General features: G+C 43.0%; 1 protein-coding gene across 3 annotated transcripts in view; it reads right to left on the reverse strand.

The window, feature by feature from the left end:
* Positions 1-14,810, reverse strand: part of RLF (RLF zinc finger) — a 50,048-nt gene extending 35,238 nt beyond the window's left edge. For 2 of the 3 annotated variants that reach the window (XM_064635387.1, XM_064635389.1), the window contains exons 1-3: positions 14,586-14,810; positions 8,751-8,905; positions 1,923-2,004 (exon numbers count right to left, since the gene is read on the reverse strand). In XM_064635387.1, coding sequence (XP_064491457.1) covers positions 1,923-2,004; positions 8,751-8,905; positions 14,586-14,795 — 447 coding nt within the window. In that variant the 5' untranslated portion in view covers positions 14,796-14,810. Of the gene's footprint in view, positions 1-1,922; positions 2,005-7,036; positions 7,207-8,750; positions 8,906-14,585 lie in introns of those variants that run through there. The other variant, XM_064635388.1, reaches the window with a different exon arrangement.
* Between the last annotated feature and the right edge of the window lie 5,812 nt (positions 14,811-20,622).

Below are 20,622 nucleotides of genomic sequence, written 5' to 3' on the forward strand. Positions count from 1 at the left end.
GCCACATTTGTCCCTTTTGTTAGGAAAGCAATAAGCACATTTACATCCATCAGTCTGGGGCAAGTACTAACATAATTTTGCAGTGCCTTGCTACTGGATTTGCCTGAAGATTTGCACATTAACATGGTCACAGACTTTAAACCTACAAGACAGCCTACGAGTGATTCATGTCTGAATGTTTCCTCTTGCTCTCTGTATGACTGCGCATTCCTTCTCTGATGACAAGTGAGTTCCTATTATATTCAGGACAGAGTACAAATGTTCTCATTCTCTTATTTCTGTCAGAGTGCTACTTCAAAATCTCATTAGAAGCACCTCTTTGTAAAAGTCCACAAATCTCTTCAGCAAGGTTTCAGAACACCATGTTTAATCAGCTAACTATCTGAACTATAGGGACATTAAGTGAGCTCTAAACTTGGAAGTCATAGCTTCAAAAGGTCACTACGAAAACCAAGTAGATATTACTACATCTGGCAGTGGCCTTAGTTCTGAAGGTTGATGTGAGAGATTTGGGCTTGAGTCACCCTTTGTAGAATCCCAGAAGATAAGGGGCTCATGTGTAAGTCTCCAACACCAGTAGCTGGATGCTATGGATTCAACCAAGGATTGCTGGTAATAACACCTTGAGAAAGAACAAGATGTGGCTGGAGAAGGGGCCACGCAGAGGTAGGGCAGCACTTTTCTGGGACAAACATCCTTGTTCTAGTTCCTGGAGATAAGCACAACACGCAAGCGCAGGAATGAGGCCAAGAAGTGGGGAGAGATTGCAGGGGAGGGATCAAGACCACCCAAGATCCCCAAAGCCTCTTACCCCTTTCCAGAAAGGTCTGAAAAAACTGACTGCACATGAGAAGTAATTTGCACAGAAAGTGAGAAACCTAACTTCGGGACAGGGAAACCTATCTATAAAAAGGTACCCACACCATGCCTGGGTGGCTCTACCAAAACGCTCCTCTCAGTTTAAAGTGACAGGTTTATTAATTTCCAGTCTACTGAAGAGTTTCCACACCTGCTACTTCCTTGACTGCAGGTGAAAGAAAAGTAGAAGCTCCTTCAGAACCTGCATCTTCAGAGCTACTGCAGCAGCAACCAAGCCTCAGGGACTAAGGAAATCCCCAGTCTTAAGGGTATAAGATCTTATGATAAGTACAAGGACAGCTGCAAGGTCTAAATTCACTCCCACCTACTTCCTGCCAAAGTCTTCACTTCAGTAACTTATAACTGGTATTAGCTTCCAACTTCACCAGTCACAGTTAAAGCCATAACACAGCAGCAACAGAGCAGTCCCTGGTCCTGGAAGGGTCTATCAATATGAAGACAGCAATACCACTCCTGTCTTTAAGCTCCATGAGGAACACAAGTTCTTGCAGACAGCTAGGTACTACCTCCAGACTAAAACCCTGAAAACATCTCTACACAGTCTACAGCAGTCATCTTGATTTGAGTGTAGAAACGTAGTAGTATGAGCTTGTTTCAGCAACACCTCAGAAGAAACACTTCTAGGAACCACCTGGACTACAGACCTGTCCAACTATTTCCATCCCTCTCAAATCAGGCACAGACACTAACTTGCCTCTTAGACTTCTACAAAAGCTCTTTTGTTATCTTCAAAGTAATGCTTCAGAGCTGTTACATCACTCCATCTAACTCAGTCACTTAGTCCTTCTCTCAGATAAACCACTAGATCAAGATTTGCTATGGTCCTCTTGCAGTTGCCATTGACTATAGTTATAAACCTGCTGTTGGTCCTAAGGCTCCCAATACTGTAGCGGCAGTTAGTCTTTTGTTCAGAAATTCTTGCTACCTAGGTAACAGTAATGCAGGACAGGTGGAATTCAGGGGAAAGGTAGAAGAGAAGGAACAGAACAGCAGATTTTTTTTTTTTAATATGTAAATGCAAAAAATTAATTCAGAACACTTACCTGAATGGACTGATGGAATCCTAACCACACCTCATGTGGCAATTCACTTTCAGGAATTGAAAGCAGTAGCTCAAAACAACTCCTGGAAAAGCAAAAGGCAAGTAAACAAGCTACTTGAACATTCTCTTGTTACATTAAATAACACTTAGCACATATTACTTAGCATTCAGATAAGAAATGATAGTAATACAAACACCTTTGACTGCACAAATCAATTAACAGGCCAGAAACAGCCTGAGAATCAGGCATGATTCTTCCTGTGGAAAGAGAGCTCTTTTTTACTATGCACAATCTTGCTAATTTAAGATTATAGCTACTCTTATACAAGATAGCCTCTTCAATATGGCTCAGGAACACAGCATCACAGAATTTCTACTCTTTCCTCTCTAAGAAAACATAATAACCATTCTGAATAAGACTCAATGGACTCCAGCATGGTCTCTTGGCCTAGAGAGAGAATGAAAGCCAGCTTCACCTAACTTAACATCTCCACACTGATATATGTAAGAAAATAAAACTAAAGAACAGTTTGAAAGAAGACACATGCACCAGCACAGAAATGGATCTGGATAACAGAAGCCTAATAGTATCATAAAAAAACCAGACTGACAAGTTATGTCAAGAAGAGCATCAACACAGAAACAGACTCCTTATAGAGCCTTTGATACCAACTGGGGGAGCATTCTAACACCTATGGCATGAACTGCAACCAGCCATGGTAGGACTGTTGTCTATATTTTTCTCAAACAGGGACAAATCTAACCTTGTATGGGACACGTGGATTACCTAAAACCCTACCGCTGCACAGAACAATTTGTCCTCATGTGCTGGTTTTAAAACCAGCAGGGAAATTAAACTCCAAATAAGGCACTCCCCTTCCCCCACACTTTTCAGTAAAAAAGGGACAAGAAATTAGTTGAAATAACAATTTACTAAAAAGCACAATAGCAACAGCAGTATGAACAGCAAAAGTATACTGAAGAGAAGGTGTTTTACACACCACTGGGAACAAAAAAAAACACTTCCCGAAGGCAGCGCCCACGTGGTCTCCAGAGGAAGGCAATACGGAGACTGTTACCACTGCTGCAGCACATGGTATTCGGGAAACAAAAACAACAGAGCTCCCGCAGCTTAACGTTTCCCCCTCACCCCCAGCCCAAAACCAACAGAAAGCAGGGACAAACAAGCCCTGGAAGCTAGTTCGTCCAAACAGGGATCACGCAGCCACTGGCTGAGCTCAGTTCTCCAGAACTGCCTACACTCCTTGCCTTCAACTCTCCGCTCCGCTGTGTGTGTTGGGGGCAAAACGTCTCTGCCGGGATGCTGACCCTGCACCACCCAGCCCTCCTGGTTCAGCCACGCCTCGGAGCTGTCCAGTTCAGCACCACAGTTCCGTAGTCGCGCTAGGGAGGGAAAACCGGAGGGAGAGCCAGCGGGCAGCAGAAGGGAACAAGGTCTCCGCCACAGACACCCAATCCAACTAGAAGTGTTAACTATGACACTCTGTCTAGAGATTCACACGATTTGCACACAGCAAAAGTATTTTCATAAATCATAAAATATAAGGAAAGAAAACTGGTCTAAGACTCCACATATAACAAATGCACCGAATTATTGCGATAAGCTACACCTACACTATTAGATAGTTCCAACTCATGCTACTTTTTCTTTAAAATCTCCTTTCCCAAGTATTAAATAGAAGAATGACAAGGTAACACATTCAATCTTACCACAGACAGATAGGAGAGCTGAGCTTGGGGAGGTGGAACAGATGGCCATAAAGCAAACACGAGTTTCAAAGCTGCTTAGTACCCAAAAAGAATGACTTTCCTTCTTCCTTCTGACCTGATAGATACATTGACTAATCATCTGCCAAATGCTATGCCTTATCAGTTTTCAGCCCAATTCAGCAGACATATACATACACACACACACACAAACAACACCAAATGGACAAATACTGAATATCTGACCATCCTTTTCACATCTCAGAAGTTTGAATTCACTGCCCAATCCTTTTCCTATAAATAGAAGTTTAGACCTGCAAAAGCTCTAAACACTTTTATCAGACTGGCAGAAAATACACAGCCTTCATCACTGTCATTCCCTCATTATTCACAAAAATCTCAGGCATTACTATGCTGATGAAAAAGCTGGTAAGAGGATCACCAGATATTCCAACTGTCATAGGTCTCAATTTAATAAAATAGTCAGGACTTTCTTTTGCCTAGTACTCAAGCTTGGTAATACAAGCTAATTCACTATCAAAACCAACTTTACAAAGTCTCACAGCACTTGAACTCTATTTTAACATTAAAAACTTCTGAACTAAAACAAAAAAAAAACAAAATAAGAAAATCTCTAGGTATGTGTCCAGTTTTCATGCAAGTCATACAAAGATTTTTTACACCCAGTACAACATTTGCAAACTTCACAGTCAATGTGCTTGTGAAAAGTCTTTTGATGCACACTTCACTTTCAAACTTGGTCAACCAATCCCACCTACTTCCACTCTCTTAATTCCTGGAATTACTTTTTCTAGAATATTAGTTTTTCATATATATGATATTGGTTATATAAAATAACAGACTTAAACAAAACTATAAAGCCAGTGTTTACTCATCAGTTTTCTATACTTAACTGTTAAGGTGCTACTTGGACAGTGAAAAGATGACGGAGAGATAGACAACAAGTTGGCAAAGGCATACAGTGCTTCATAAAAGAGTTTGGCGAAATAAACACTTGAAGAAAAGTACAAAGATCAGTGTTTACAGAGCCATAGTGCTGTCTACTCTCTTATATGGATCTGAATCATGGGTCATCTACAGCCACCACCTGCGACTCCTGGAACGCTTCCATCAACGCTGCCTCCGTACAATCCTAAACATCCACTGGTCAGATTATGTGACTAATACTTCTGTTCTAGAACAAGCAGCAGTCACAAGTATTGAGGCCATGTTGCTGAGAACACAGCTGTGCTGGGCAGGGCATGTCTCAAGGATGAAGGACCAACCACTGCCTCTCTAAGATCTTGCTTTATGGTGAACTTGCCACCTGCTGCCGCATGAGAGGAGCTCCGAAGAGAAGACACAAGGACTCCCTGAAACAACATCTCAGCCTCGGCCATATTGACCAACATAACTGATCTACTCTGGCCTCCAATCGGGAGGTCTGGAGACACACCATCTATAACGCTGCTGATACCTTTGAGAAAGCACACAGGATCTCTCTCGAGGAGAAAAGACAACGCAGAAAGAATCGTGCCCTGCAGAATATACCACCTAAGGAGTCTTTCTGCTGTGCCTTTTGCAGCCGGACGTGCTTGTCTTGTATTGGCCTTTTCAGCCACCAGTGCGCTTGTAACAAACGTGGGTAGAGCCCTCCCCAAATCTTCGTTCGCGAAGCCTGGACATGATCAGTACCACCACAATGCCTACCTATACAAAACTGAATTCCAAACTTTAATTTCAATTTTTGCAAATAAACCGTAATGAGGGCTTGAATGTTTAAATTATTAAAATTATTAAAAAAAAAAATTATTCATCTTAAACACTCAACTTGAAAATATCTTTCAGGAAAAGATCTCCCAGATTTGAATTTCTTTACTTTAGAAGAAACAACTCTAGGCAGAAATTATTTGCATATTATTTGCATAAAATTTTTCTGTAACCACTTTATACCTCATTCCCAGAAATTTTTTTAATTAATTTTTAAAAGCCTTTAGAACTGTGTTCATCTTTAGATTGTATGAGAACACTTTTTCTATCCTAATCTTCTTAGAATCACAAAGATGACTAATTATACCTCGGATGATCAACAGGAATAGTTCACTTATTGCCAGGAATTATCCTGTGTTTGTTAAGAGTAGTAAATGCAAGCTACTGAATCAAACTGCAGCAGTTTATTAGATTGAGAACTACTTTGTTAGACAGACAAACAGCTAATTGTCACATGTGCTTGCTCACAGAGGTGCTGTGGTAAGCAAGCACACTCTTCCCAGAAGCGACATCTGTTAGACTCCATAGATAGGACCAGTAGGTGAGATAGAGCTGCAAGCTTGAGGCAGAACTGGTCTTATTGTTTCAATCCAGTTTTGCTACTTAAATCAGATGACATTAAGATCTTTTTTCCCTTTATATGGTTGAAAAAGCATATAAGCAGCTTCTCAAAGTTGTGGAAATGGAAACTCCCTTTCAATTCAGTGCCATCACAGCACACAGGAGAAAGTAGAAAGCAGTCAAATCTTAGCTACTGGCAAATACATTGTGAATTATGAACAATTCTTTCTATGCTTTTAGCTTGAATCTATTAACCTCGGAACCATATAAAGCATTTTCAGATGGAAGGAAAATTTTCACACTGATGGTAACATGAATGACACCTTGATCCTCAAATAGCATCCTCAGAAATAAAGCACAGAACCTTGAGTGAACAATCAGCTTCAAGGGCCTCCTGAGACTCATGACGATAGTCAGCTACCTTCCCAGTCACGTTCAAGAAAAATATTCCTGTCCCTATCCCCCCACCCTAATCATTTGTCAAATCTGTAATCTACAAGAGCAACTTCCCCTTTTTTTCCTAAGGTTAGACAGTGGACCAACGAGGTCTCACATTGCATCAGCATCATGTTTCCTGTGGGGGGTACTGTCCTTACATCACATCAGATGTACTGTGAATGCACAACGGACCTGGGCAGGCAGCAGGGAAAGCCACAGTATACTGAGTTTTGGTGTTACTGGCTCACACTGCTGAGAAGGATGTCAGAAGCAGGAAGTTCTTTCCCTCTTCTCCAGGAAGAATGCTGGAAGGGAAGGAGGAGTTCAATAGGAAGTAGAGCACTTCCCCTTTAAATCAGGAAGCTTGCTTGTTTCATTTCTCATCAAGGTTCAAGTCTGAAATGCACAAGTGTGTACAACAGCTGCTGCATAACCCAACTGTCTCCCCCAAAACCACAGTTACTCGGAAACAGTACGCTTTCATGTCCCTAACCAGTCTTCTTCTCTCATGGAACTTAATTTTTATGTTTAATTCCCTGTTTAACTTCTCTGTCCCTCCCTTGGAAACTCTTATGGAAAAGAAAAACATGTGAGAGTTAATTTAGAGAAGCCATTTACCTCACCCTATCTTCAACCTCACTCCTTGTATTTCTCATTCTTTAGATTCCTTTCAAATGTAATCATCACAAGAATAGGGGAGATTCCAGCGAGTCAGTCTCTCTACTGTCCTCCTCCACAAGGTTTTCTGAATATACAAGTAACAGCAAACAAAGTCCTCACACTGAAAGCTGAAAGAAACCATATAAACAGAAGCAGAATATTCCAATCTTTCTAAACAAGAGAAAAGCAATTTTTATACAGAATTGGGATTTATGCCCCAAAGTAACAGTGGTAAAATATATAAAAGGTAGCCCAGGTACAGATGACCTGCACATATACTAAAAGACAAACTTTTAAAGTGATATGAGAAGAAAACAGAATACACAAGCTAATTAACAACAGTATGATGAAGACAAGAACACTCTAGCCATAAAGGGACAGTCTGCAAAAGCAATATAGATATTTTGCCAAAAATACGTGTATTATGTACCAGGTAAATGATTCAGCAGTTAAAGTCCTACGTTTTCATATTAAGACATTAAGACACACTTTTCCAGATTTCACATGTTTTCCCCTTCTCGACAGAAGGTTTAAAAAAACCCCAAACCACTCATAGTTCACATATTTCTCATAACTAAAAAAAAAAAAAAAAAAAAAAAAATTTCAAGGCATCATATGGAACTTTCTGGTTCCGAGTTGTTGATTTATATTGCAAGTTAGTCCATTATAAATAAAGCATCTGACCAAGGAGTTCACTGCAAAAATCCTTCTTGAAAAGAATACTTGAGTTCAGACCACAAAGCAAGCAAGAGGCTGATAACAGAGAAAACAGCTCACTGAAAAACTGTCACAGAATCACTTTTATTTTCTGTGATGATCTTCATATTCAGAGTTCTAGATCTTCATCCTCTCTCCTCGAATGAAACCTTACTAGCAACGAATGACCAGCACGTCACAATGACCAGCATGTAGTCTTATCCTTCTCAGGTAGTAACTGATTATAGTCCAGTGCATGTGGAAGCCCTCAGGCTAAATTCTTCAATTACAAACATCTGCTTTGCACTTAAAACATACTTTGAGGAACTACAAGTTATCCAAACTCAGATGATGGACTGTAAAATGGTTCTCTATTCTGTTCCAGGAATTCCTGTACTTTAAGTCCTGTCTACCCACATTTGTCAAAGAGCTCAGGTTGAAGTCCTATAGTCTGCTTTGCTATCCTACAGCGCTACCCAGACTGCCATGAACACAAACCAGCTTGTCCTTTTCAGCAACGGACACATTCAGAATGCCCCTGTGCTAAAGGGGACTGGACATAAGAAATTGCAAAGGATACATATTCATTAATCCATGCATGAAGGTCTAATATTAAAACTTCTAATTAATAAGCACTACATTAAGCTTTTTCTACAGAAAATAGTAACTTTCAGAATGTTCTAAGAAAGAACAGAGCCTTCCTAATACCTATGTGATCATTAAAATATGGAAGAACAAAGCCTTAGAACTTGTTCATGTTAATTAATTAAATGCTCAAGTACATTTTGTGGTATGATAAAAAATGTACTAAAAACATTTACTAGATAATAAATCACAAGCACAGTTGTCAAATCAAGCATTAAACTTAAACTTATTTCAACTTTAACATTAAACATATTTCAGCAACTTGCCCTTTAATTTATAAACTACGGTTCTTTTAAAAAAGAATAAATTAATATACCAACTCAAAACTTACAGCACTAGCCTGCCAAGTACCAAAAGAACATCTTCACATTCTGTAGTCAAGTAAGGTCTTGCATTAGCAAAGCTTTGGATGGAGATTCGATACACTTCCAAAAAAGGTAAAATATGTTCTGATGCACCCCGACTGCCAGCATACTGGAGTAGTGTCTGAAAGAAAATGAGTTATCATTAGAAGTTCTCATAGCACACTTTTGTTTAAAAAACAAATATCAATATGCAATATCAAACACATACAGTAGAAGAATTCTGGAAGTGAGAATTTTTACCCTGAAGGAGAATTTAAAGTGGCAGCTTTTCACCTCAACTGAAGTTCTCCCTTTTTTCAAATATATTTTTATTTATTTTATTATTTTGATAAAGTTATCAGAGTTTCTACTGGGGAGAAAGCTAGATGCAACTGGCAGAAATGTGAACTGTTAAGTTAAAAACTGAGGGAGAAGTTCTGCACTCAGCTCCTTTTGTACAGTTACCATGGAGACAGAAACAAATAATTAACACTAGAATCTTCATTACTAGTGAGAATACAGAAAAATAGGAAGAAGCTCAAGATTAAGAACATTACTCCAGATGTAGTATTTTAAAGATACATACATTACTCACACGGCAAACATGAGGCCATCAGAAGGAGATACAAAACCCAGACCAGACCATTACACAGTCATTTTTCAAAGGTAAAATTACCCTAAATTTTACTCCTTGACCATAGCAATCCCACATTATCCAGGCACAGTACTGAAGCAGCAATGTAAAATCTAGCCAGTTTAAGAGAAATCACATCAGCACAGTGACTACAGAAGTATCTCCCAACTTTTTCAAAACTTACCTCCACTACCGTGCTATGCTCTGACAGGCTATGAAGTACAATTTGAGAACAAGTATGGCACTGAGCTGAGGACACCTCAGCTCTACTGACAGCTTGCTTCACAAATAACAGCCCTTCCCTTACACCTCCAGAGCAGTGATGTTCCTGTTCTTACCCTCTTCCCATGTGGTACCCTTCCTAGACCAAAAAAGGTACTAATCTTGATTAAGGCCAGCTGCAAAGATAATAACAAATAATGAATGAAAGAGACTGTGCTTTTTGGAACCCTTAGGGACAAGACTGCATGGGAAAAAAGTTCAGAGTGATCCGCCCTACAGTCCAATACAAGCTAAATTGTCCTAAGAGGAGGGTGATGGTCATATCAGTTTTCAAATCACTTCAAGCTGAGACTCTGATACAACAAATTTATTTTAACACCTTAAACAAAAACATGATCATATCAGATGGTGACTGGATGGAGGACATTACTGAACAAGCCCTACTATGAGCTTAATAAAACCAAGTGCAGTCATTATAATGGCTAGAAACTTCTAAGACAAAACCTACCTTCCAGCACAGCAAAAAATAAGTGGCCAGACTTTATTTAGACACTATTTTATAGCCTATCCGGTGTTATGTCAGTAATCTAACTATACAATACTAGTCTTAGCCTAAAAACAATGCAGACATCCACTAGGCCAGCACAATCACGGGTTATATTTAAGAAAAAAAAATCTATTAAAAATACCATCTAAGAATCAGTAAAAATCAATATGTTTTGTGGATTGTTCTCCAAGAATTAGGTAATATAACTCCTGGGTGAATGGAAGCCACAAACTTTCCAAAAACCCCACACAATATTAATAAAGACGTAAGGAGGGTGGGGGAAAGGAAGATTTTCCTTAAACACAGCACAAAGATAATTAGTGCAGAAGCGAATGACTAATAATACCAGTCATCATGCTTATCTAACAGACTAATGAAGGATTTGATAATATAACTCAAATCATATATGGCTTTATAGCATTATATGACATTCAAAGGCTGTCAAGCTCTAATTCCCCAGAGATGCTCAACTGATGACTATCATAAATCAGCTGTTTGGTAAACCCAGCAGTAACACTACCATTGTAGCAACTATAGGAAAAGATCAAACTTACAAGTGTCTGCACTTACCTAAAAGTACATCCATTAAAACCAACCTATTTAAAAAGTCAAATTCAGTGCTCAATTATCTTGACAGACACTTTGATCATAAACTACTTTGTCTGTGTAAAAGATAAAACACTGCAGAATATTTCCTAAGATTAAATAAATGTACTAGAAAACATTGCACCCTTGCTCAAGTGCAATCACAGCACCGGGATTAAAGTCTTAAAGCTAACACTAGCAATTCACTGAGTAACTATTTATGAGAAACTTCTCCCTAAATACATAAACAATGGTTTCAGTGTACAACACAGATTCAAGGCCACAGACTTATTAATAGCTTGAACTTCAAGGATCTGTAGTTTTGAAAATACTGCCATTAGCATACTGACAAGCCAAATGCAGTATTTGTATTACAGAGGCTCTTCAGAGCTCTTCTGCTCTTTCAGAAGCAACATTAGTTTAGTCACCTACTACAGATTTCTCCTGGCAGTCTATATAAAATATATAATTGAAAAATTATTAACATGTCAGAATTAGATAATCTACATGTTTAAGGAATAGTCAAGCAATAATTTAGAGGCAATTACTACCTTACAGTCCAGTTGCCTGAAGAGAGTATTCAAATATTTAAAGTCTAGTTAACACATGCCCATTTACACTTCATCACACTTCATCCTGTCCTCCTCTTTGACTCCAGTAACGCATCTGATTGAAAACTGGGGTGAGAAGTGTAGAGACCACATCTACCTAATACGTAACCTACAGACCAGCCTAGGCCCTCAGCACTGCACAGATTCTCATGTTCCACAAATGCTGGTGCACCCGCTTTGCTGCATTTCCTCAGAAGCATCATTTTTTTGCTCAGACCCAATTTAAAGATGAAGATCTCCAATTTTCCTGATCTGCTATTACAGCTTTAAGCCTCGGTTTAAGAAAAACACTTCCTTCTCTTCTTAAGCATATCCAGTTGCAATCAACAGTCTTCAATGCACCACCTTTAAAAATTTCAGAAAGCCAACAGCAGATGCCATGTTTTAATGTCCTACAACCTCTGCTTCACTGATAAATGTTCTTCATATCTGGGATGGCACAGCCTCAAACACCCTCCTAGTCGTTCTAAGCTGGCTGTTTGGGTACATACTGAGCTCACCAACAGATGTGTTCTTCCCAAGGTGAATGTGCAAAGCATATATGCCTATACAACATAAAGCTGCTGAGTCAACCCATTATATAGGCTTTGAAAGTTTCTTTGTTGTGTTACTGTGGACAATAGTCCTACTCCCCTGCTCAAAAATAGGGATCTTCAAGGAAATTGTGTCATCCATCATCATTCCCAGGAAAAGCTACTGGAAAGCTGCAAAAAAGCAGCACAAGTTTATATGTAGTAAATGAGCATCCATATAGCTCAAAGCATAGTAAAGTTACTGATTTGGTTCACAGTTTTCTGTGTCTGACAGCCATGGTAATTTTCACAGCAAAACTGAGCACCATTGGGCCCCTTCCTCAGTTGTACTCACAGGACAGGAAACCTAAAACATTTCAGCTCCCCTTATGTCATCTACTTTCCAAAACCAAATTTAAGCCCAGCTAAATTCAGCTTCTCTCTAGGCACATTCTGCTGTAGCTTAACAGGCTTATGAGAAGGTATCAGTGGTAGTCTCTAAGTCATAAACATAAAACTAAGCTGAGCCTTCTAAATTTCACTTAGGGGCAGACAGAAATTATTAAATTGTCACAAACATTCCCAGTCAGAAGGAGAAACCAAGATGTAAAATTACATTCTACTCACAGTAGTCTAAATGCACAATGACATCACAAATTCATCCTCTGTTGAAGTTGCTGAAGGACAGACCAGCAGTTTCATGTTTCCCACAGTATCTCCTGGTGTATGGGCATGACAACCCACGCTCCAAGACTGATGGTAAACCAATAACAATCTTTTTCATTTTTATCTGTGCTATCATAGTGTTCTAAATGAGGCTACAATAGCAGCACAAGGACCTAGAGGGCTATGTTTTTTGTGGGACAGGGTTTAGGGTTGTATTTTTTTGTTTGCCTTTTTTTTAGGTAATAGAACTATCTTTCACCAAACTCTACCAATCAAGTACCTCCAAAGCTTCTTCTGTACCAAATTAATCTGGGCAACTGGACATGTACATACACTGATCATCTTGACAACCACTCCTAAGTGTTAGCTTAGTATTTATGTCAATGTTCTGATACAATAAACAACACTGGGAACAATTTCAGCAAAACCTGAAACATGGAAATGTTGCCCGTAATCCAAAAAAAACCACAAACCAACAGAGTGCCGGTTTATGCGGTGCTTTATTCGGGGCCCCGGGAACCTGCGGGCTAACGCCCCAAGTCAGGATTCCGAAGACTCGCATTCTCAATTCAGCTTTTATACACAAACAAGTTTACGTGCAGTTTCCACAGCAAACCAGTTACAGTTTCCACAGCAAACCAGGTGCAGTTACAAACAAGCTCATACTTCATACTGATAACAATTAATAATCATCCACTCTAATCATAAATCTTCTTAAGTTGTCTTACCCCTTGAAACTGTTTAACAGACCTCTACCACATCCTAGGTAACAAATCGTTATATACATGCTTGACTAGATCCTTTGATTATGGTTTCCACTTTTTCAGCACACAAACAAGGTTGCTAACTTACTTCTTTGGAGTGTTGCTTTCTAGGCCTACTCTCCTACTAAGCCTTAGCCATTCTACTACTAAAATTTAAATTGCTTTGCAACAGAAAGAGTCACACACATTGTACTGGGCTCCGTGTCAGTGCAAGGTCACATATCTTCACTGTATGCTGAACTTGGGACACATACAGCAGTATACAGCAGCACCCTGCAGTTTGAAAAGCAAGAGTTTTGAAACCTAATAAATACACTTATTCTGTTGTTTCAATAAGTGATGTTTCAATAAACATCCTCCTAGAATGGTATGGCAAAGCACACAACCTGTGGATGCAAAATGGAAGACTGTGAAGGGTAACATCACTTCTACATAATCTGTAACACACCAGTAGACGTTTTTCTCTGATTTTGCCATTCTCCAGTCAAATACTGTGACTTTATCAGCTGAGGTGTCATTATACTAGCTCAGAAAACAAGCTTTTTATTTTTTACTTTAAAACGCACAGTCTCTTCAGATTCAACAGGGACAACTCCCCAGCCTAGCAACCTAACAACAATTTTTCAACCTTAGAGTTCACAGTAAATGATGATGTAGAGGAAGCAAAAATTAATTAACCACTAACTTATTTAAGAATAAATTATCTCCATCAGTATGGCTTTAATCAAGTTCATCTCTTCTACAGGAAGTTAAGGCCTCGACTCAGAAAATGCTGATCTTAGTCTGTGTTGCATTAAGCAAGTATTCATACAAGACCCCCGAACCACAGCTCATTCAGTGATTTAAGGTAACAGCAGGCCCTCACCAGCAAGCACTGCTTACCCGAAGGCAGATTTTAACCAAGGCGGAACGCAGAGATTTGATCCCGAGGCAAGTGAAGCACAGACAAGCGGAGGTCTCGGAACCGAGCCAAGACCACACCGAGAAAATGCGGTGCGGTCCGCCCGCCCCAAAGACCCTCCCGAGGGCCACCGCATGTCCCGGCCCGAAGCGCTGCCAAAGCCCAAAGGCCCCGGGTTGGCGGCCCACGGGGGGCCCTCGGCAGAGCGTGCACGGCCCTGTTCAGCAGCCCCGCACGGTGTCGCGAGCCCTGCGCTACGCAAGCTCCAGAGGAGCGAGTGGAGTCCCCGGGACGGGACCTCCGGGCCTGCCCCGGCCGCATCCCCGCCGGCCGCACCCGGCCTGCAGTCCAGGCCGCGGCCCGCCCCGCTCGGCCCCTACCTGGCAGAAGCCCCGGCAGTAGGCCCGGGACGAGGCCTCCGACACCTCCTGCTCGCGCAGCTCCGCCTGCAACTGCCAAAGGCGGGCGCGGAGCGCCGGCACCACCCGCGGCACCTCGGGCCGCGCCGCCGCCTCGGCCTCCGCGTCCGCCATCCGCACCCGGCCCCACAGCGCGTAGGCACCACTCACGTGACCGCGGCATGACCTCATCGGCCCGGGACGGTGTCACGTGACACGCGCACGTGACGTATCGCTCTCCGCGCGAATCGCGCTCTGGGGCTAGGAGCGGGCGCGCCCCCGCGAGCTGCGCCACGTGACGCGCCGGGAGCGCGCGAGCCCCGAGGGGCGGCGGTAACTGCCCGGGAGGGGCGCGGCACCTGTGAGGTGACAGAGACAGGGGAGGGTGCGCGCTGTCCAGATTCAACTGCTTAACTTAGATTGCCGTTATTTTAATCTCCGGTTTAACAACACAATGTTGAAAGCAGAACATTCGTGACTCGAGGACAGCCCCAGAGGGGCTGGTGCCCAGACACGAGAACGGGGAGGATGGTAAACAGCTTTTACCAAGAGCTTGCAGCATGACTGGTGACACGAGATGCTGGGCCCATGGGTCAGGAAGCTCTGCAGTGAGTTGTCCTGAGCCCTCTGGGTGACAAGTTGACCTGCTGGGGTAAAAAAATGGGCAGGACGAGCAGCAGAGATTGTGAAACCTCGCAGGAAGTCATCAGTGCTCATCAGGCTTGCTTTTACCCCATCTGACTGTAAAGGGAATTCCTGAAGGCCACACAGAAGCAGAGGCTGAAGTGGTGTGCAGTTGCCCGGCACACCCAGGTCAGAAATCTACTGAGAAGCATTTTGCCTGCCTTCATATGTCTTAGGAATGACATATGCTTTCTGCAGGAAAAAAGTGACAAGCAAACAAGGCATTTTCCTTTCATTCTAGGCTGGACAGCTCAGAGGTGTGGTAGTTCCTTTTTTGGTTTGAGAATTTAGGTCAGGGAGGCCCCTGGTTTGTTTGCGAGCATGCAATTGGGGTTTCTATCCTCCAATGAGATGAGAATCTCTCTTTTTCCTTTTCATACTCTGCCTGATTGGGCATGAACATCTAAGCACATCTATGTCAATGTGATAAATTACCTGGGTTTTTCCACTTCAGTCTGCAAGGCAAATGAGAAAAGGAGAGGAATGGCAAAGTCAGGAAGACCTGGGGTGAATTGAATGGAATCATCTGAGAAGCCTTCCCTAGCTGCATGCATGTTGTATGATTTCAGCCCATAGCTTTGTGGTATGGAGCAAGTGGAGTACTTAACATCCAGAGAGACGGGTGAAAAATAAGAGGTGAGTTAGGAATAGCAAAACTATCCTCTTGCAGATTTAAAGCGAAAGGGGGCCTTAAGAGATGTCCTGGGAAGGAGAGAAGAGATATAAAACAAGAGCCTGGAACTCCCAGGCCACAGATCTGCCCCTGAGCTTTTGCACATCCCCATTATTCTCCTACAAGTTAAATGGTTCAGTAGTTTTCTTGTTGGGAGAGGATGTTTCCAATACCAGTCTGGGTTTCATGATAGGGTGAACAGCAGCCTGTAAATATGAGAATCTTCTGGGGAGGGCTCTTGTTCCTCCTCCAGATTGGACTCATTCCCTTTTCCAAAATCTAGGAAAGTCCCCTCCTTGAACAAGACATTATATGGGGCCTTGGATACAAGGAAAAACTTTTTAACTGTGAGGACAACCACACAGTGGAGTAGGGTGCAGAAAAACTTGTTCCATCTTTGCTATTAGAGGTGTCCTCATGGTAGATCCACAAAGCCAACAAAGAACAACTTGGACATCATACCAGCTGGTAGGGCAGGCTGGCTTGTGCTAGCCCTGAGGACAAACTCTCTAACACTGTAATTTCAGTATTAGAAAGCAGGCATTACTTTATTTCGTTGCTGGGCGGAGCATGGGGGAATCGCACCTCCTAACATGCACACCCAATTATCAAAACTTTTAACTATTTATACATTTTAGCAGACAAAGGTTTTAGAGTTCACTGGCTGCAAGTTACATAGTTCTCTTATTAATTAGTATTCTATCTTCTATTGGTTAATAATTCTCTTGCTTTTTATGCTAATTAGTTGACATGCTCAGTTTCTCTCTTTTTTTGGGTCAGTGGGTTTCTTGGGTTGGTGGTCTGTGAGTCGATGGTCACAGTTTCCGCCTGTCAGAATTACTTTTTACCCACTTGGAGCTGATTTCAGCACAATTACTGAGTTGGTTTTATTAATTTCTTCCTTATCTGGGGAGTCCAGCCAAATGTCCTTGTGGCCCATAAATTCTGCATTGCCTCCCCCCACAGGTCTGAAATCACTGAAGTATGTAACACCCTAAACTTTAACTTGTTTTTCTAACACATGGACATCACTCAGAGCTTGCTTGTTAGCTGCTGTTTCATGAATTAAATTTCCCTTCTTGTTGATTACGTTTGAAAGTTACAAAGACCAAAGAACATCCTTTCTTAAGAAAGTTTTTGCATATTTTACATTTTGCAACAATTAATCAGGACCTTGTTTCACCTGTAATTCCCTGAGCAAATTGTTTACTGTTTCTGACTCTTGAGATCGGAAGAGTCAGCATCAGCAAGACTAATTGCTATTCGTTACAAAGATTTTCAACAGACCAATGGGTAACATTAGTCCTCGTCTTCTCTCTCACACAGTGCTGAGGAGGGGACCCCAGCAGTCTGCCAGGCACACTTGACCAAGCACATCAGACTCTCTGTTAATGGTAGCCACCGTCGCCTGCTGCCAGGCCCTCCACATTCCAGCAGCTCCCCTGCCCACCACCCCCAGGCTCTGAGGGAAAGCAGCCAACTGTGTGATCCTGCAGCACAGATATCACAGGGAGCAGCTGCAGTGAGGAGCTGAGCTGGGAGCCAGTATCTGTGGCTTTGAGCCTCATCTTTCTTTCAGGAGCTATTTGGAAAGGAAAGAGGAGGACAGATCCTTGTAAAAAGGCCTCTTTTCCACTCCTCCTCTCTAGTGCCTGTCCTCTGCCCAGGCTGGGTCCCGCTTCCCGCTGAACGGTAGCAGGCATAGGGGCTGGGGCAGGGGCAGGGGCTAGGACTGGGGCAGAACCAGAGGAAGGGGCTCAGCTGCACTCCCTCGCCCAGCAGGGCCCTGCCCTGGGCACATGGACGGAAAAATGCAGCAGGAGAGATGTTCGGAAGGGGGCTGCGAGGACACCTGGAGGCAACGATCGGACATTGCAGGAAAGGCTATGGCAGTTGACACTTGGAATGTACGTCCGTCCGTCCGTGGACTGGCTTGGGCTGGGAACCAGCTCCTTTCCAAACTGGGAGCTGTCAGAGGTGGTAACCCCCCGGATCCATACTGGGACCAACGTTGTTTAATATCTTTGTGAGCAATCTAGATGATGGGACCAAATTTCCTCTGATGATGCCAGAGTGGGGCAGTGGACAATTTGGAAGGGAGAGCCACCCTTGCAGGAAGACCTGGATAGGCTGGAAGAGTGAGTTCACAGGAACCATATGAACTTCAGCAAAGACAAATGGGAAGTCTTGCACCTGGGCAAACATAATCCAGGAGTGTAGCACAGGCTGGGGAGCAGCTCTGTGGAAGGGGCCCTGGGGGTGCCTGGGGGTGGACACTAAGCTCAGTGTGAGTGACCAGTGTGCTGCCACAGCTGAGAGCCAGCAGGATGCTGGGCTGCATCAACAAGGGCATCACCAACAGAGAGAGAAGTCATTGTCCCACTCTATTCAGCGCTTGTCAGGCCACACCTGGAATACTCTGCACAGTTTTGATCCCCACTACCCAAAAGGGAACCGGACAGGCTGGAGGGGGTCCAGGGAAGTGCCACAAAGAGGATCCAAGGGCTGGGAAGCTGCTGTATGAGGAAAGGCTGCAACACCTGGGTTTGTTCAGTCTTGAGAGAAGAAGGCTTAGGGAATGAACCCAAGAGAAACAAGTGATGCAAAATAAAATTGCTCACCACCCTCTGACCAATGCCCAATCCATCCCTGAGCAGTGACTGATGGCTCCCTGTCAGGTCCCCCCAGATCCTCTAATCAGGGTGTGACTGCTTCCATGAAGGATACCTGGAGTTTGCTGTTCACCTGAATTCTTCTGTTCCTCACAGCCCCCCTTCCCAACATCTCTCCTGCTGCCCTCTACTGCTACACCTGGGGCTGGCAGCCCAGCTCTTCTCAGGCGTGGCCAGCCTACACAAAGGATGAAAGATAATGGAAGCAAACATTCATGGTTAATTTTTTCTAAGAGGCCTGGAATCAGACTGGGCTAAAATAATTCTGTTGTCTTTTTGTTGTTGATAGTACTGGTGACAAACCAGTTTTAAGAACATATCCATTAGTTGGGGGTATTGAGAAAGATATGGGCAATGTTGAACTACAGTCTTTAAAAAACCTCTTGGCACCAGCATGTTCTGTGGGATCAGTTCACAGTCTGTGGGCTCAGCTGTCTGTACAGTTGTCCTAGTTAGAGCAGCTGGGACCAGTTCATCACTGTGTGGGTGTAACCCAAACTGTGTATTCTACATCCTCTGTGTCATTTCCCAGGAACTGTTAACAATAGACCATTTGCAGCAGCTGCCCAGAGCACACCTGACCCCTCAGGCTATAAGCTGGGTGTTAAGAAGCCTGTGAGATAGGAGGATGTTCCTATCCTCATACCAATAACTCAGGTGTGATGACTCCCCTCTGGGGAGTCACCAGCACCTCCACACCCAGCCCAAGGGGTCATGTCTGCTAATGGACCACCAAGGATTCCAAAAATATCTCACAACTCACAGTCACCCATTGTGGAACTCCCCGCCCTGGGGGAGGTACTGGGCATTCCCACTCGAACCTGAGGGTATATAATCTTGGGGCCTTGGGACTTCTGGTACCACTCGTTGGATCCGGAGGAGGACCAGAACCTCGACCAGGCTGCAACCACTGCTCTCGACCAGATTGCGACCAGCACTCTCACCAACAGCCCTTCCTTTCCTTTTCCTTTAGGCTCAGGGGGACCATGTGGGGCTCAGCACGGGAGCCAACAAACACCATTCTGTTCATGTCCCAGGGTGCTGGGTTATACATCTGGGTTTTGTGGGTTAAAACCAATTCTTTGTCCGTATAATTGTATTTATTGTATTATTTTTATTAAATTGTGATTCTGACTTATAATCTTTTTTGAGTTGGGTTCATTTCTCCTGCCGGTTTACCTTTAAACCAGCACAACTGTTCTCACCTCAAAGTTGGAAAATAGAGTCAGAAGCAGCGCCAGAGGCAGCCATGCTGAGCCCAGTGGAGTGGCTCAGACAACCTAGCTTTCAGGAGGTTTGTTTGTCACTGTTTTTTGGCTGGGGGCAGGAAACATTAGCCACAGGAGCTTCCCCATTATCTTGCCATTATTTTCAATGGCCACAAGGGTGGCACATGGGAACAACTGCCATATTGTCTGAGCATACGTGGATGTGACCTACAAGGAGCCACCTATTCACCAGGTTCACTCCCTTCCCAGTGACAAACACCTTTTTGAGGGTAAAACACCTTCTCTTTTTGTATACTTTTGCTATTAATACTGATGTTGTTATTGTGCATATCATATTCCATTGCTTTGTGCTTTAGTAAATTGTTATCTCACCCCATAGTCTCTGCTTTTTGTCCCTCCCTTATTGAAAAGGGTGGGGGAAGGGTAGTGGCTTATTTGTAGTTACAAAACAGTTAAATTTATCCACTTTAATCTTTTCCTCAAGATTTGTATAGGTACCAAGACAGCACTCTGGGCACTACATGCACAGCAAGAATTTTCTGGGCGGGCCCTTTTGATCTGGGAGGAATCTTCATCCGTAGTCACTTTTGGGCCTCGAACGGCCCATTCAGGAATGGGGCTCCTGCCACCAACGATTGCCCTTCCAACCAGGAAAAAAGGCCAGAGCCTCCCTCTCTCCCCTGCCGTTGGTGCAGCACTCTGGGCACTATGTGCATACGGACGAAGATTCCTCCCACACCAAAATTGCCAGCACAGAAAGC

This window comes from Pseudopipra pipra, chromosome 24, assembly GCF_036250125.1.
Source record: "Pseudopipra pipra isolate bDixPip1 chromosome 24, bDixPip1.hap1, whole genome shotgun sequence".
Lineage (NCBI taxonomy): Eukaryota > Metazoa > Chordata > Aves > Passeriformes > Pipridae > Pseudopipra > Pseudopipra pipra.